The sequence below is a fragment of the Panulirus ornatus genome, chromosome 32 (assembly GCF_036320965.1).
Source record: "Panulirus ornatus isolate Po-2019 chromosome 32, ASM3632096v1, whole genome shotgun sequence".
Lineage (NCBI taxonomy): Eukaryota > Metazoa > Arthropoda > Malacostraca > Decapoda > Palinuridae > Panulirus > Panulirus ornatus.
This window is the reverse complement of record NC_092255.1, coordinates 20,430,379-20,448,107: the sequence shown is the minus strand read 5'-3', so window position 1 is coordinate 20,448,107 and position 17,729 is coordinate 20,430,379. Positions and strand designations below refer to the sequence as shown.

The 17,729-nt window shown below is 39.7% G+C and overlaps 2 protein-coding genes across 6 annotated transcripts in view; one reads left to right on the top strand and one right to left on the bottom strand.

The window, feature by feature from the left end:
• Positions 1–17,729, bottom strand: part of LOC139759152 (uncharacterized) — a 44,447-nt gene that overhangs the window by 2,665 nt on the left and 24,053 nt on the right. Inside the window, exon 9 of one of the 5 annotated variants that reach the window (XR_011714999.1) lies at positions 16,639–17,289. The exons of 3 other annotated variants lie outside the window; for them this stretch is intronic. Coding sequence is in view for 1 of the 2 variants with exons in the window: in XM_071681179.1 (XP_071537280.1) it covers positions 17,284–17,289 (6 nt within the window). In the remaining variant the exon portion in view is untranslated. Of the gene's footprint in view, positions 1–16,638; positions 17,290–17,729 lie in introns of those variants that run through there. One more of the 5 variants, XM_071681179.1, reaches the window with a different exon arrangement.
• On the top strand, positions 1,111–7,394 carry LOC139759151 (uncharacterized). Its single transcript, XM_071681176.1, has 2 exons — positions 1,111–1,526; positions 1,747–7,394. Exons 1-2 carry the CDS (start codon positions 1,357–1,359, stop codon positions 6,458–6,460), a joined length of 4,884 nt encoding a protein of 1,627 aa, XP_071537277.1. The 5' UTR covers positions 1,111–1,356; the 3' UTR covers positions 6,461–7,394.

Below are 17,729 nucleotides of genomic sequence, written 5' to 3'. Positions count from 1 at the left end.
TGAGACATCAAGTAGCACAGAAGAGGAACCATGGGCTGTGCCCAATGACAATGGGGTTTTGTTGTTCCGGCAAGCACGACACCTGCAGGTAACACGTCTTCCAAGGAATCACCACCATGGCACTTCCAGAATCAACCCTCTGCAGATAATGGGAAGTAGTAGGCCCCGGGATTTAACCAGAAAAGATAAAGGACACATGATTCCAGTACGGAAAATGCAGAGGCTGACGATGCCTTACCAACAACAAGGGCATACAGTAAGTATCTATTTAGCAAAGTTAATCAGATATATAAAATCTATCTTAGATAAGTGGCCTCTCTTTAATCACCATAATATTATCTAGTGGTATCAGATCATCCTTAAAAAGGTGATTAACCCCTTCAGTACAATGATTAATTGTACTAAAGGGATAGAAAAGCTACAACTGATACTGATGGCTGCCTCGTCTTTCCTGGACATGCCTGATTTTGCACCATTCTCACATTTGAAGTAATTACTTACTTCTAAGGTAAACTGGGTTAATCTGAGGTCTAGCTGGATATCACCGAGTTACTTGTGAAGTATATGAGTAACTTTTGAGGTTACTAGAATATTTTTCAGTCAGTTTTTGAGGAACTAAACTTGTTAAAAAATTCACATATTTTGTTTTTATGAAGTGTTAATTATAGCTTAAAGAGGCACATTTTCTACTATAGTGGTGGTTATAGCTTTGTAATCCTCCTTGTGCAACAAAGCTACAGTGATGCTCATAATATTCTTAAAATATTTCTCACTGAAAGAGAACCTCAGTATGTGCATGGCCTCATGTGTTCTTGTTTGGCCATAATTTTTCTTTCATAAATTAGCCATCATGAAATTTGCTAACCATTATATGTTATGAGGACCTGACCAATTCAAAAATTAGTTTATTATTCATCAATCAGTCCTGTTGTTTCAAGGAAAATCTATTATTAATACAGTGATGCTTAAACCTGATCACTTGTTTGATGTCATTAATGATATTCACTGTACTGTATGTGTTTTATCAAAGTGAGGTTCATTACCTATTCAATATGAATGTTAACTGAGCAACTGATGTCTAATCAACTCCATGGTAGGTCCAGAGCCTTACTGTCCCTGTTCATTCATAAACTTGAATTAGTCGGCATAAAATCCTCACCCTTGAGGAACCAAAATATTGTAAAGGTGTAGACGAGCCCAGTGTGAAAATATGCATCCTAGTGAGGTCTTTTATGGTAGGCACACGGTGTACAGCTTGACACGTGGCCCACAAGGTGGAGACATACCAAGAGGGAAGAGCACAGGGAGGTGGAGGGGAAGAATGTCACCAGCACTCAGCAAAGCGGACAAGCAGTGATGGAGGAGCTTTCTGCTGGCACCCAGTGGGGCAGACGGGTGGTAGTTGGCCAGCACACCGCTTACGGGGCTGGCACCCAGCAGGGTGCCTATCTTACTCAATTCTCAGATGGCAGAGTTCTCCTAGTCACCTACACAGCTGACCACCATGGCTACAGACCCAAATTAAGGTTTAACTGCAGTCTCTTGTTGCTTAAGACTCTTCATGAAAGAAGAAAATACCTCTTTGTTAATAATTATGCATATTTTCTAATGGTTGCTGAACCTTGGAGAAAAACAGTCAGACCTGGTCACATAATTGGCTGTGTAACTTTGGTTCACTGTCAACTACTGCTAGCTACCTAATACCTGTGGTATATGCATTTTTTTGATATTCCATAAAATTTGCAGATACTTCACGAGTCCTGGCCAGTTGACCTCCTTCCTCAGGGAATATGCTAAGCCCCACCAGCACAAAGGCCCTCCCATACATCCTTCCCAGCCATTAGCTGAGACCTCCATCTCCAAACTCAGGCTCCCTACCCGGCCATTGGTTGGTGCCCCCATCACCATTTCCAGACACCCTGCCCAGCCATTGCTTGGCAACTCCATCACCAGACTTAGACCCCCTACCCAATCGATGGATGGTGCCCCCACATCAAGACCCATACTTCTTGCCCAGTCACTGGTTGGCACCCCTATCATAAGACCTAGACTCCCAGCCAGGCCACTGCCTGAGGTCCCCATCCCCAGACTTAGGCTCCCTGCCCAGCCACTGGTTGGTGCCTCAATCACCAAACCTAGACCCCCTACACAACCATTGGTTGGCACCCCTGTCATAAGACCTAAACTCCCTCCTCTGCCACTGGTTGGTGCCCCCGTCACCAGACCCAGAATCTCTGCCCCGCCAATGATTGGTGTCCCTGTCATCACATCTGTAGTTACTGATCCCATTCCACACCCTGTCCCTGATGCTCCTACAACTATTGCTCATACTCCCACCACTACGCCTGTTACTGATGCCCCCACCATCAAAAATGCTGTCAATGTCCACACAAATTCTGTTGGTAACCCCATCACCATGCATGCTGTTGATACTCCCACAACCACACATGCTGCTGATGCCCTCACAGCTGTTGCTGATACTACTCTTACAACACCTGCTGCTGATGCTATCACACCTGTTGCTGATGTATCTACCACCACACCTCATGTTGCATTCACAAGTGTTGATGGCACCCCTACCAACACACCTGCATCTGACGACCACACAACTATCATTGATAATCCCCCCATCACGTCTGCTGCAGATAACCTCATAACTGTTGCTGATACCTCCACCACTACAACCGCTACTGATGACCCCACAACTATCATTTATCATCCCTCCACCACACCTGCTGCTGATGCCCTCACAACTGTTTTTAATAATCCCACCAAGGCCCCTCCTGCTAATGCCCCTACATCCGCTGTTGACACCCGCAAAAGTAAACCTGCCGCTGATGCCCCCACTTCTGTTGTTAATACTCCCACCACCACCCCTACTTCTGATGTCCCCACATCTGTTGTTGATACCCCCAACATCACACCTGCTAAAAACCCCACCACCACACCTACTCTTCATGCACCAACAACCTTTGTTGAAACCACCATCACTACAAATTTTGATGCTCCTACAACTGTTGTTGATAACCACACCACCATCATCCCTGATGTTGATGCTCCCATCACACCCAATGTTTATGCCACCACACCTGCTGATGATACCACTACAGTTGTTGATGTCACCATACCTGCTGATGATGACACCACACTAGTTGAAGACACAACTAACACACCTTATGGTGACATGACTAAAGTACTAAATAATGACATGACCAAAGCACCTGTTAATGACAATACTAACATACCTGTTGATGACATTACCATAACACCTCTTGATATGACTACAGCATCAGATGATGACAAGACTAATACAGCTATCAATGACAAGACAAACACACGAGCTGATGACATGACTAAAGCACCTACTGTTGACAAGACTAACACATCTATAGATAGGGTAAAAACATCTGTCAATGACAAGACTAATACATCTGAAGATAGGATAAACACGTCTGTCAAAATTAACACTAACACACTTGCTGATGACGTAACTAAGACACTTGTAAATGACATGACTAATATACCTGTTGATGAAGACCTCACTATCAAACCTATAGATGATGTCCATACTAGTTCACTTGATGAGGTGTCCATCGTCATATCTGTAGATGACATTCCGACCACCACAACTGTACGTGATGTCCCCATCACCATACCTATGAATGATGCCCTCACCACCACATATGTGACTGATGACCCCATTACCACACCTGTGAATGATGACCCCACTAGCACACCTGTGGTTGATGACCACATCACCACACCTATGCGTGATGATCCCACCACCACACCTGTGAGTGATGACTCCACTATCACACCTATGGATGATAACCCCACCACCTTACCCATGAATGATAACCCCACCACTACACCTGTGGATGATGATCCCACCACCACACCTATGGATGATAATGCCACCACTACACCTGTGAATGATGAGCCCACCATCAAACCTGTGGAAAATGTCTTAACCACTACACCTAAGGATGACAACCCCACCATCACATCTATGGATGATGTCCCCACCACCACACATATGGATGACGTCCCCATCACTATACCTACTGATGATGTTCCTACTACCACAACTGACAATGATGACCCCATAAATACATCCATGGATAATGTCCTCACCAACACACCTATGGATGATGTCCCCATCAACATATCTTTGGATGAAATACCCATTACTACATTTGTGGATGATGTACTCACCATCACTTTAGTGGATGATGTCTCCAACAAAACACTTATGGATGATGTCCCCACCACCACACCTTTGGATGATGTTACCATCACCAAAATTACAGATAATGTCTCAACTACCACACCTACGAATGATGTCCCCTCCACAACACCCTTGGATGATGTCATTACTATAGCTATGGATGATGTCCCAGCCACCACACCTATGGATGATGTTCCCATCACTACACCTGTGAATGATGTCCTACCCACTACACATGAGGAAGACTTCCCCCCCATTATACCTATGGATGATGTCCCTACCAACACACCTGTGGATGATGATCCTACCACTACACCTACTGATGATGTTCCCACCACTACACCTATGGATGATGTCTCCACCACTACACCTGTACACAATTTCCCTACCAACATACCACCTATGGATGATGTCTCCACCACTACACCTGTAGATAATTTCCCTACCAACATACCACCCATGGATGATGTCTTCAGCACTACACCTATAGACAATTTCCCTATCAACATACCACCTATGGATGATGTCTCCACCACTACACCTGTAGACAATTTCCCTACCAACATCCCACTTATGGATAATGTCTTCACCAACATACATATTGATGATGAACCCACCACCAAATCAGTGGGTAACAACCCCATCATGCCTATGGTTGATGTTCCCATAACCAAACCTGTAGATGATGACCCCACCACCAAACCTGTAGATGATGACCCCACCAACAAACCAGTAGTTGATGACCCCACCACCAAACCAGAAGATGATGACCCCTCCACCAAACCTGTAGATGATGACCCCACCACCAAACCAGATGATGATGAACTCACCATCAAACCAGCGGATGATGTTCCCATAACCAAACGTGTGGATAATGACTCCATCATCAAACAAGTGGATGATGTTTCCATAACCAAAACTATGGATGATGTGTCTGCAACCACACCCATAGACGATGTTCTCACCACCAAACCCATGAATGATGTCCCCAACACACTTATGGATGATGTCTCCACCACCAAACCAGTGGATGATGTTCCTTCCACCAAACCAGTGGATGATGACCCCAACAGCAAAACAGTGGATGATATTCCCACTGCCACACCTATATATGATGTCCCTACCACCAAACCAGTGGATGATATCCCTACCACTATATCTAAGGAAGATGATCCCACCATCACACCAATGGATGATGACTCCACAACTAAATTAGTGGATAATGTAACCACCACCAAACCACTGAATGATGACTATACCACCAAACCAGAGGATGATTACCCCACTACAAAACCAGTTGATGGTATTACTACCACCACACCTATGGATGACACGTCTACAAATACACCCATAGATGATGTCCTCACCACCAAATCAGTGAATGATGTCCCCAACGCACCTAAGGATGACATCTCCTCCATCAAACTAGAGGATGATGACCCCATCATCAAACCAGTGGATACTGACCCAACTACCATACCAATAGATGATGACCCCACCACCAAACCAGTGCATGATGACTCCACCACCAAACCAGTGGTTGATGGCCCTACCACCACACCTTTGGATGATGTCCTCACCAACAAACCAGTGAATGATGTCCCCATCACACCTATGGATGATCTCTCCACCAACAAACATGTGGATGATGTCCCTACCACCACACCTGTAGATGATGTCTCAAACACGACACCCATGGATGATGATCCAATCACAACACCTTTGGATGATGCACTTACAGTCACATCTATGGACGATGTTCCTATCTCCACACCTACAGATGATGTTCCCAACATCATACCTTTGGATGATGAACCCACCACCATATCAATGGATGAGAATTCCACATTAACACCTATGGTTAATGTGCCCACCTCCATACCTATGGATGATATCCCAACTGCCACACCCCTGAATATTGTCCCTAACACTACGCCTGTGGAAGATGTCCCCACTACCACCACACCTGTGGATGATGTCCCCACTACTGCCACACCTGTGGATGATGTCCCCACTACCACCACACCTGAGGATGATGGCCCCACTACCACCACACCTGTGGATGATGTCCCCACTACTGCCACACCTGTGGATGATGTCCCCACTACCACCACACCTGAGGATGATGTCCCCACTACCACCACACCTGTGGATGATGTCCCCACCACCACACATATGGATGATATCCCCATTACTACACCAGTGGATGATGCACCCTTCACTACAATTTAGGTGTGATGCCACCACCACCACACCTGTGGATGATGCCTTCATGATGCCCTATGGGTTTTGTCCCCTCCACCACAACTAAGGTGTTCCTCCCACCACCAGACCTGTGGATGATGCCCTCATGATGCCTTATGGGTTTGTCCCCTCCACCACAACTAAGGTGTTCCTCCCACCACCACACCTGTGGATGATGCCCTCATGATGCCTTATGGGTTTTGTCCCCTCCACCACAACTAACGTGTTCCTCCCCCTACCATACCTATGGATGATGTCCTCACTACCCAAGGATGATGTCCTCACTACCACATCAACGGACAGTGCCTTTACCATCATACCATTAGTTAGTGTTCCCACCATCACTCTACCGGTTAGTGCATTCCACCACCATACCATTGGGTACTTCTCTCCACCAACACACCAATGAGTAGTGTCCTCACCACCACACCTATAAATAATATCCCTTCCGACAGCAAATCTTTGGGTATCTACATCCTGTGAAGGTATAGGCATGAATAATGTTGCAAATGAGTCTGACTTCATGTCATCTCCAAATGGTTTTAAATGACAAGTTATGTTGACAAATGTGAGAACTCAACTCCTACAGTTGAACTGCCTAAGTATCACACAGAGCATCTTAGTGTTGCAAGAAAGGCATTTTTTGAAAGTTTTATAGGAAAGTATTTATTTATTTATGATTGCCCTAGGACCCCTTCCTTGAAAGGGTCCTGGTGTTACTCCATGACACCCTAAAGCAACTAAGCTGTGCTACTTCTAATAGCTAGGATATGATGGACTCCTTTGAATAAAGAAGTCCTTTACTGAGACTAAGCTCCCTTTTGTCAAGACAATGATACAGCTTCGATGAAGGTGAATTTTCACTTTCAGTGTAATTACATGCAGGCAGAGTCCTGTAACATTTATAATAAAGAATAAACAAGAAAGATTTTGTCTATAATATTCCTATTTAGTTATAATCTGGGCCAGGGTCCCTCATGAGTATAAACTTATCTTGTTCATGTACATTACAATAGGCATTACATAAGTCTAATTGCACATGTCCATCCCACATCCATATACTCTCTGAGGCATGACAAGCAAAAATGCATCAGTGTGTCCAGAATAAATATATGAACATATGAATGTGAGGCCATGGATATTGCAGCATTTTCCAGGTGATTCAGAAGGGTGTTCAACCTATAGAGAAGAATAGAAATATTCCTCATGACTCGGAAGGGTGTGCTAACCAAAGGAAAATAAAAATAGTGTTCAAAGTTCATTCATTTTATACAAGCAATTCTCAAGAGATCACACACACATACATATACACAGATGGTATCAGAATTAAGGAAGCTAAACTACAGGGAAGGACCACAGGCTATAAATCTACACATAGTGGAAGAGAGAAGAGTGAAGGGGTGACCAGGTCACAACCTTGAGTTTCTAAAACAAATCAATGATATGGAAAATGAACAGGTTCTTCAAGAGATGTGGTGACAGAGCAACCAGAGAACATAACATGAAATGAAACAAGTTTAAGAAGCATCAGGCTCTCCATAAAATAGGGGGTGGGCTGTCAATGCTCCTTCTAAGTTTTCCTGAAGAATTTAAGGGTATGATGATTGGAGGGATGATAATACTAATTGTTTCTAACTACAAGGAGCTTTATTTTGAGAAGCAGCACACTTTGAAACAGTCCCCTTTACATTTACTACTAACATGTGGCTGCTTTTATCAATTATGACCTACACACACAATAAACCTTAGTAAATATTGCACTTTGACAGATGAGAAATCCATGAATTTGGTTTAGATAAGTTCATCAAAAATGTTAACCGTAAGGTAAGAGCAGCATACCAAATATCCACATGGTTAATCATTAAGCTTTAATTCAGACCTCTTGCAAAATATGAAAATAAATGGGTTTACTGAATGATATGAATACACACATTCTTTCTCTAGAACATGGCAACTTTGATTAAAAAAAAAAAGCAAAATTAACTGATACTTTTTATGTAGTATTATTTCTCTCATTTTCAAGAATGGAGTATTTCTCTCATTTTCAAGAATGGAGTCTAATTTTCCTGATGTTATATATTGGTATCGTCTAGTGATATTTCCAAAAATGGTATCTACAGGCAAACCAGTTGGACCATTTTCCTTACATACCCTTCTACCATCTCCACTAGCCTATAACATCTACATACTATCTTATGGACAAGCTTACCAATACGTCATAGTGCCTAAATACTGCAAGCCACATATAATCTACAACAATACCTGAAACTTCTTGAGCAATAGCTCCTCTGCAAATGAATGGTAGTTTGCCATCAAAAATCCAACATGCACCTTCGTATCATCGTAGTGAAAGTATCTTGCACTTGTAAAAAGGAATACGCCACATAATCTGAGATATGCTTCCAAACAGGTACAGACAAATTAATATTTACCAAGTTCAAAGTACAATCTGTTTAGACACTGGAATGACATTTTGTCACCAGACTGTTTCTAGTTAGGGGTGGTAGTGACCACCACTGGCCATAGTGGTCATTCTAGTCAGTCGCAGAAAAGCTTGACCTCAGTGGCCACTTTAAAATCAATTGTGCTTGTTTAACTTTGCTAAGTTCTGTTTCTTTCATTTGGAACTTCTAGCATATATCCTCAACCCTACGCCAGAAGATGACTGAATACGTGTTTTACTCAAAGGAAACCAAAGCTTTGAGGTTAATGTAAACAATTTCAAAAGGATATTCATGAAACACAACATAAATGTTAAAAGAAAATGGTAAATTTAGACCATTCTTTGTCATCTCTTCATTTCTAAGCTAGTCTGAAAACCAGATAATTTTTCAATAGTCCTCAGAAAAAAGACTTTTTCAAAAAAAACATTTTACATCTCAAATCTACTCTAGGTGGAGACAATAATATAGGATCTCTATACATTCTATCCTAGATAATATGTATCTATTGATTGTTTTGTTGTAAAAGGTAACAACTAAGTAATAGTTCTATCTCATTAAAAAAAACATCAACATAATAGTTGCAATAATCTTAAGCAGTGTTACTGCAGAGGCCTGCAATATTTTTTATTATGATGGGAACGTTTGTAGTGAAGGAAAAAAGAAAATCTTACTAGTTATCTGTATATTGAGAAATATCAAAGAGTAGAAAGTTCTTAAGTTTCAATAATGCAACATAAATGTGTAATATACTGAACAGCACTCTACATATCTTTTAGGCAATCTATAAAATTACATAAGAACAAGAATAAGGAGGATTGATTGACTCCTATGACAAAAAATTAATGGATCTCTTACAGCACATGCTTTGTTTGGTCCCATACACACTTTTCCTTTGAATTTTGTATTCCATGGGATACAGTATTCACACAGTTACCTGAATCTGAAGGGTGGAAAAACTATTTCACGGCTGAGTTAGTACAACATGTCAACCTCATCCTGAAGGTTATCACCCTTAAGGGCATTTTCCTGATGGATTTTACCAAAAGGAAAATGTCCCTTTGATGGAAAAACAGTAAATAAATGGAAACTCAACCAACCATGTGTAACCTTACTATGGTACACTGTGGGGAACTAGCATAAAAATTAGCTGCCTGGGTAAGCATTCTGCCACATTAGAGTAAACTTGGTACTATAACCATGGAAAAATGCAAAAAACTATTAGGAACATAAAATTAACTTAAAATTCATTAGAGTAAAGCAGTGGTAACTGAATGAGTACTGTATCACTTACTAGGGGACAGGTTCTGCTATATCAAAATATCTAGACAAAACTACTAATGACCACAAATAGAAATAACTACATCTGTTTTTGAGTCAGATAATTGTGTAAAAACTTAAGTTTACAGCTAAAAAAATCTATACCCTCTATACAAGATAAAATTTACACTTAAAACCTGAGATACTGCACCATCATGACATGTACAAAAAAGGACTGTTTAAGATACCCAAACCTTTATGAATCTCTATATCTCTGACACCTGTTCCCAAATGGAACTCCCTCAAGGGGGTAGCCATGGCAATAGTCTTCATAACTAGCGAACTCAACCTTTGATTCTTAGCCTTTAGTTCCTCACCCTTAAAAATAAAGATCATGATTTGGAGTAAGAGTGATGATGATACTATCTACCATGATATAAACAACTAAATCAATATAATACAGAAAAACAATCATGTTTTTTTTACAAGATTTACATTCAAATATTGTTTCTTTAAATCATCTATATGCTTTTCCAAGTTTTATACTTAGAGGCTGTATTCTTGAAGTGAACAGTGTACAAAGTGGTCACTGTCTCAACCGGACGAAATGAAAACTAGCTACTCCCTCTACCATCAATGTACCATTCCTCTTACTTCCTATATTTTACATACCTCTACAATTTTTGCACCACCTTTACAGGTCTGTATGTTAGGTGAAGTATTACTAGAACAAGAAACAAGCATCTTGATTCACCTCACTTCAATCACATCGTAAAAATAATATAAAATAATTAGTCCTGAGGTAGAAATATTTCTCTGATCCTAGACAAGGGTGAGCTGAATAATACAAAAGCTCCTATGTCTGGCATAGATGATGAGTTAGACCACACAACTGAATAGCAAATACAATGAGTAAATGTTTAATAACTTATTTGATTTAATAAGTAGTTACTGTCTACATGCACAACCTCAACTCATTCCAAAAGTATGAGATGATAATAAGAGAAAACATATGATGGTTTGTATGGAAGACAGACAGACAGACAGAGATTTCTAAGGTAGTTAGAAACTTATTACACATGCTATCTATACCAGTCTATACATACAAAATTCAGAAACAAAAAAAGTTCCCTCCAAATGATTTAGCATCCCATTATGAAAAATACCTGATGGTGACCTTCACCCTTAAATTCCAAAACTTTAATGGACAGAAAACTCTGTGTATAGTATCTATAATACATGTCTGGGCAGTATCCATTCACTAGATCTTCACATATTGTGTACAAAAGAATTTGACAGCATGACTGTGAACCTTTGACCTCTTCAGAAATAAACAACTGTAAATTGTTTTATGTAATACCTATAGTACAATAATGGTCAATACCCATTAACTAGGCATTCAATTTATATTTTGTCAACAAGCATTAGCAGCATTTAAGCTTTTGACCATGTAACCTTGATACTTGACCCCACACATCCAAATGTTTTCAGGGTACAAAAATTTATATGTTGCATACATAATACAAGTTTTGTTAACCCTTAAGCTATGGCCATGGTGTGAAGTAATTCACCATATATGTGTGTGTGTGTGTGTGTGTGTGTGTGTGTGTGTGTGCATGGGGAGGGGGGGTTCTATTCCCCTACTGACAGATAATTTTGACTTATTCATTTATCTTATTATACTTAATAGTTGTTTCCCGTGTCAGCAAGGTAGCACCAGGAAAGACAAAGAATGGCCCATCCACTCATATATATATATATATATATATATATATATACATAAATGTCCATATACGCACATATATATACATATGCATATCAAAACATACATACACTTACATAGACATACAGATATACACACATGTACATATTCATACTTGCTTGCCTTCATCCATTCCTGTCTCTACACCGCCCCACAGCAAACAGCATTGCCAACCCCAGCTTCAGCGAGGTAGTGCCATGAAAACAGACAAAAAAGGTTCTATTCCCCTAATGACAGGTAATTTTGATTTATTCATTTCATTATACTTAATCGCTGTTTCCTGCATCAGCGAGGTAGCACCTAGAAATAGACGAAGAATGGCCCATCCACTTATACACATTCACATACATAAATGCCCATATACACACATATACATATCAACATTATCATTTTTTTTTTTTTTTTTGCTTTGTCGCTGTCTCCCGCGTTTGCGAGGTAGCGCATGGAAACAGATGAAAGAAATGGCCCAACCCACCCCCATACACATGTATATACATACGTCCACACACGCAAATACACATACCTACACAGCTTTCCATGGTTTACCCCAGACGCTTCACATGCCCTGATTCAATCCACTGACAGCACGTCAACCCCAGTATACCACATCAATCCAATTCACTCTATTCCTTGCCCTCCTTTCACCCTCCAGCATGTTCAGGCCCCGATCACACAAAATCTTTTTCACTCCATCTTTCCACCTCCAATTTGGTCTCCCACTTCTCCTCGTTCCCTCCACATATATCCTCTTGGTCAATCTTTCCTCACTCATTCTCTCCATGTGCCCAAACCATTTCAAAACACCCTTTTCTGCTCTCTCAACCACGCTCTTTTTATTTCCACACATCTCTCTTACCCTTACGTTACTTACTCAATCAAACCACCTCACACCACACATTGTCCTCAAACATCTCATTTCCAGCACATCCATCCTCCTGCGCACAACTCTATTCATAGCCCACGCCTCGCAACCATACAACATTGTTGGAACCACATATCAACATTATCATATATTCATATATATATCCCTGGGGATAGGGGAGAAAGAATACTTCCCAAATATTCCCTGCGTGTCACAGAAGGCGACTAAAAGGGAAAGGAGCAGGGGGCTGGAAATCCTACCCTCTTGTTTTTAATTTTCCAAAAGAAGGAACAGAGAAGGAGGCCAAGTGAGGATATTCCCTCAATGGTTCAGGCCTCTGTTCTTAACGCTACCTCGCTAATGCGGGAAATGACGAATAGTATGAAATATATATATTTTTTTTTTTTTTTTTTTTTTTAAACTTCGCCATTTCCCGCATTAGCGAGGTAGCATTAAGAACAGAGGACTGGGCCTTTGAGGGAAATACCCTCACCTGGCCCAATTCTCTGTTCCTTCTTTTGGAAAATTAAAAAAAAAAAAAAAAAAAGAGAGGGGAGGATTTCCAGCCCCCCACTCCCTCCCCTTTTAGTCGCCTTCTACGACACGCAGGGAATACGTGGGAAGTATTCTTAATCCCCTATCCCCAGGGATATATATATATATATATATATATATATATATATATATATATATATATATATATATATATATATATATATATATATATATATATATATTTGTCGTAGAAGGCGACTAAAAGGGGAGGGAGCGGGGGGTTGGAAATCCTCCCCTCTCATTTTTTTTCAATTTTCCAAAAGAAGGAACAGAGAATTGGGCCATGTGAGGGTATTCCCTCAAAGGCCCAGTCCTCTGTTCTTATATATATATATATATATATATATATATATATATATATATATATATCTTTTCTTTTCTTTTAAACTATTCGCCATTTCCCGCGTTAGCGAGGTAGCGTTAAGAACAGAGGACTGGCCCTTTGTGGAATATCCTCACCTGGCCCCCACTCTGTTCCTTCTTTTGGAAAATTAAAAAAAACGAGAGGGGAGGATTTCCAGCCCCCCACTCCCTCCCCTTTTAGTCGCCTTCTACAACACGCAGGGAATACGTGGGAAGTATTCTTAATCCCCTATCCCCAGGGATAGGGGATTATTTTATATATATATATATATATATATATATATATATATATATATATATATATATATATATATATATATATATACATATATATATATATATATATATATATATATATATATATATATATATATATATATAAATAATCCCTATCCCTGGGGATAGGGGAGTAAGAATACTTCCCACGTATTCCCTGCGTGTCGTAGAAGGCGACTAAAAGGGGAGGGAGTGGGGGGCTGGAAATCCTCCCCTCTCACTTTTTTTTTAATTTTCCAAAAGAGGGAACAGAGAGGGGGCCCAGGTGAGGATATTCCCTCAAGGGCCAGTCCTCTGTTCTCAACGCTACCTCGCTAATGCGGGAAATGGCGAATAGTTTGAAAGAAAAAAGAATATATATATATATATATATATATATATATATATATATATATATATAGATATATATATATATATATATATATATATATATATATATATATATATATATATATATATATATAAAAGAAGACAAGTGAAATGGTTTCTTTCATCATAAAACTGACTAAATGGTTCCTGCATAATTCAGACTTCCTACCCTGATGACAAAACTGCATTTTCTCTGAAGATTTAAAGGTGACTGTGATGCAAGATCATTTTTTCCAGTTATGATGTTAATGAATTCCTAATGTCATCTACGGAATAGGGATGGAACAATACATCACTTACCTGGTCACATACCGTCAAATAAAATAACTGCATATAACAAAACAAAACACTGAGAATTAGCTGCTGCTAAACAACCATAAATTCATAACCCCTTTGCAATGAAGCAAAAGTACTTCCAATCTCATCTTAATATGCTCAGCATGCATTTCTATGCATCATCAATAAACCACTAAAAGTCCAACAAAAAATCTTCAAGTACAAATAAAAACCTGTCCTCTGCCTCACATGTCAACAACCTAAATTCATAGATCCCTTCCTCCAAGAAACAGTGAAAAGATACATATAGATAAACTGACCTGATGAGCAATAAATAGCTTCCATCGCAATAGTTATAAACAATACCCCACCCATCATGCACCTATCTAAAGCTACACATCCCAGACGTGTGCCAGTTACCAGTCCCCATCTGCATTCAGGACACCACCCATCTTTCCAACATCATAAGCACCATTTCAACATATCAAAAGACCCCTCATGCCAAAGAAGCAACTCCACGATGAGAACACTGAACATTTACATCTGAACTGCCCTGTGCTCCCTCCACAAAGAAACACAATCAACATCAACATCATATGACCTGTGGTCCCATCTGGTGAATGTGGCAGGCTTCCAGAAGGTCATAGAGCCTATGATGGGAATTCTAGGGCAAGTAGAGTACATAAACATTCTAACCACATTATAGCCAAAATTGGAGTGAAACCTAAATCTGTACCATACTTATCATTTTGGGTCCCACCCACTTTTTATGTACCTTACTTGGAAGCCTAAAAAACGTTTAGCTTTTTCTATAATTCATCAACTGTTTACTTCTTATGCATCATCTGTTCTTGGTGCTGCCTCAATAACATGGGATATTGCAAACAAATATGGATGAAATATAGTTTATTTCTTTTTTACTTCAATATGAAGTACATTAATGAATAGCTCAAACCTTGTACTTTTCACTGCCATAAACTGCAGTAAAAGTTCTTTATGAATACCATCCAAAATCAATTTAAAAATTCGAGTTCTTGAAAAAAAACTTACAAAGAACCGATATATTTCTGACACCACAATCACAGAACAAAATTATACTGCTCACAGCTTTAAATCATGAAACCTGACTAGCTATATCATGCAATTCCAGTCTCTTAACATGTTTGCCAGTAGTCATTTCACCCCAGGTAGAACAATGGCACTCTGCTTTTCATTCTCTAAGCCCTGGAGGGTGTGTGTAGACACAAAAATGCTTCTAAGTCCATCAACTCAGACAACTATGTGCAAAATCACGTTGCAAAAGTGAATTTTCTATTAATTCCTCTGATACAGCCCTTATGAACTCTGTTTTACCATGTTATGCGAAAAGCTTGTCTAAGCAAACTGCATCCTTTATCAAGGACAAACTGGTCAGAAGCATGCAGTATAAATATGAATCTGAGAATTGGAAAAACCTCACACCTTCACACTCAGGAACATTGCCCAGATACAAATCTAATAGTATGGTAGGCTGTATGTCAGAGGCTGGACCTCTCACTCTTCAGGTACAATGAGATATCTCAGAAATGGGTCCCAGATTTAAGAAAACATAATCCTTTACAAAGTTAACACAGTATTCTTATATATATATATATATATATATATATATATATATATATATATATATATATATATATATATATATATATATATTTCTTTCTTTCAAACTATTCGCCATTTCCCGCGTTAGCGAGGTAGCGTTAAGAACAGAGTACTGGGCCTTGGAGGGAATATCCTCACCTGGTCCCCTTCTCTGTTCCTTGTTTTGGAAAATTAAAAAAAAAACGAGAGGGGAAGATTTCCAGCCCCCCGCTCCCTCCCCTTTTAGTCGCCTTTTACGACACACAGGAAATACGTGGGAAGTATTCTTTCTCCCCTATCCCCAGGGATAATATATATATATATATATAGGGATAGGGGATGAAGAATACTTCCCACGTATTCCCTGCGTGTCGTAGAAGTCGACTAAAAGGGGAGGGAGCAGGAGGCTGGAAATCCTCCCCTCTTGTTTTTTTTTCTTTTTTTTAATTTTCCAAAAGAAGGAACAGAGGGGGGGCCAGGTGAGGATATTCCACAAAGGCCCAGTCCTCTGTTCTTAACGCTACCTCGCTAATGCGGGAAATGGCGGATAGTTTAAAAGAAAAGATATATATATATATATATATACAAAAATACTGTTAACTTTGTAAAGGAATATGTTTTCAAAAAAAAAAATCTAGTTAATGAAAAACACACCAATAAGTAAACACCCGCTATTAAATCGCAAAAGCAGTCACATGATATATATATATTCATATACATATTCCAGCAAAGTAGTGCTTTAGAAGCAGGGTACACAGATATGCCTTAACATCAAACATAACCCTTTTCAGCAAGACACAAATAAAAATATAAGTAATAAGCACAGATCCTATCCATGGTGATGATACCTTCAGTCTCTGACATGTAAGAAACCATTTATATCTAACTAAATCCAATGATTCAGTTACAAAGGACTACTTTTCCCTTTCTCCAAGTCATCCTTAATAGGCTGAAGTTTAATGAAGTACAGTTACAGTGCAAGTAACTAGGTGACCAGGAAGTAAACCTCCCTTGTTAGGCATATCAACTAGGCCTGAAACACCAAAAACATAACTAGAATTCTGATGACTAACAAGACCAGCTACGGTGTATCTACCATACAGGCATGCAATGAAACCTGAAGATGGCTATTGAAACTCTCATTCAGACTAACACAGCCCAACTATAAAGTGCCTTAAGTGTTATCTACCTCTGCTGGCTACCATTCTCTTAGCAACAGGAGTTCTGTTGCAACCAGTATGTACAATGCTGATTATGTTAATCTGCTCTAGTATCATACTTGATGAGGGAGAAACAAAAGTTCAGAGTGAACCCACGTATGCAATCTTACCTCAAAGACATATCACAAATCACAATGGTCAATTTCTTTTGGGCTCTCTCTTTTGTAAAACTGAACTATTAAAATGAAAATCTTAAAAGCAGGCAATTCCCTTCATCCCTTTCCTTCATCCATGTACAAAAGACTTTCTGACA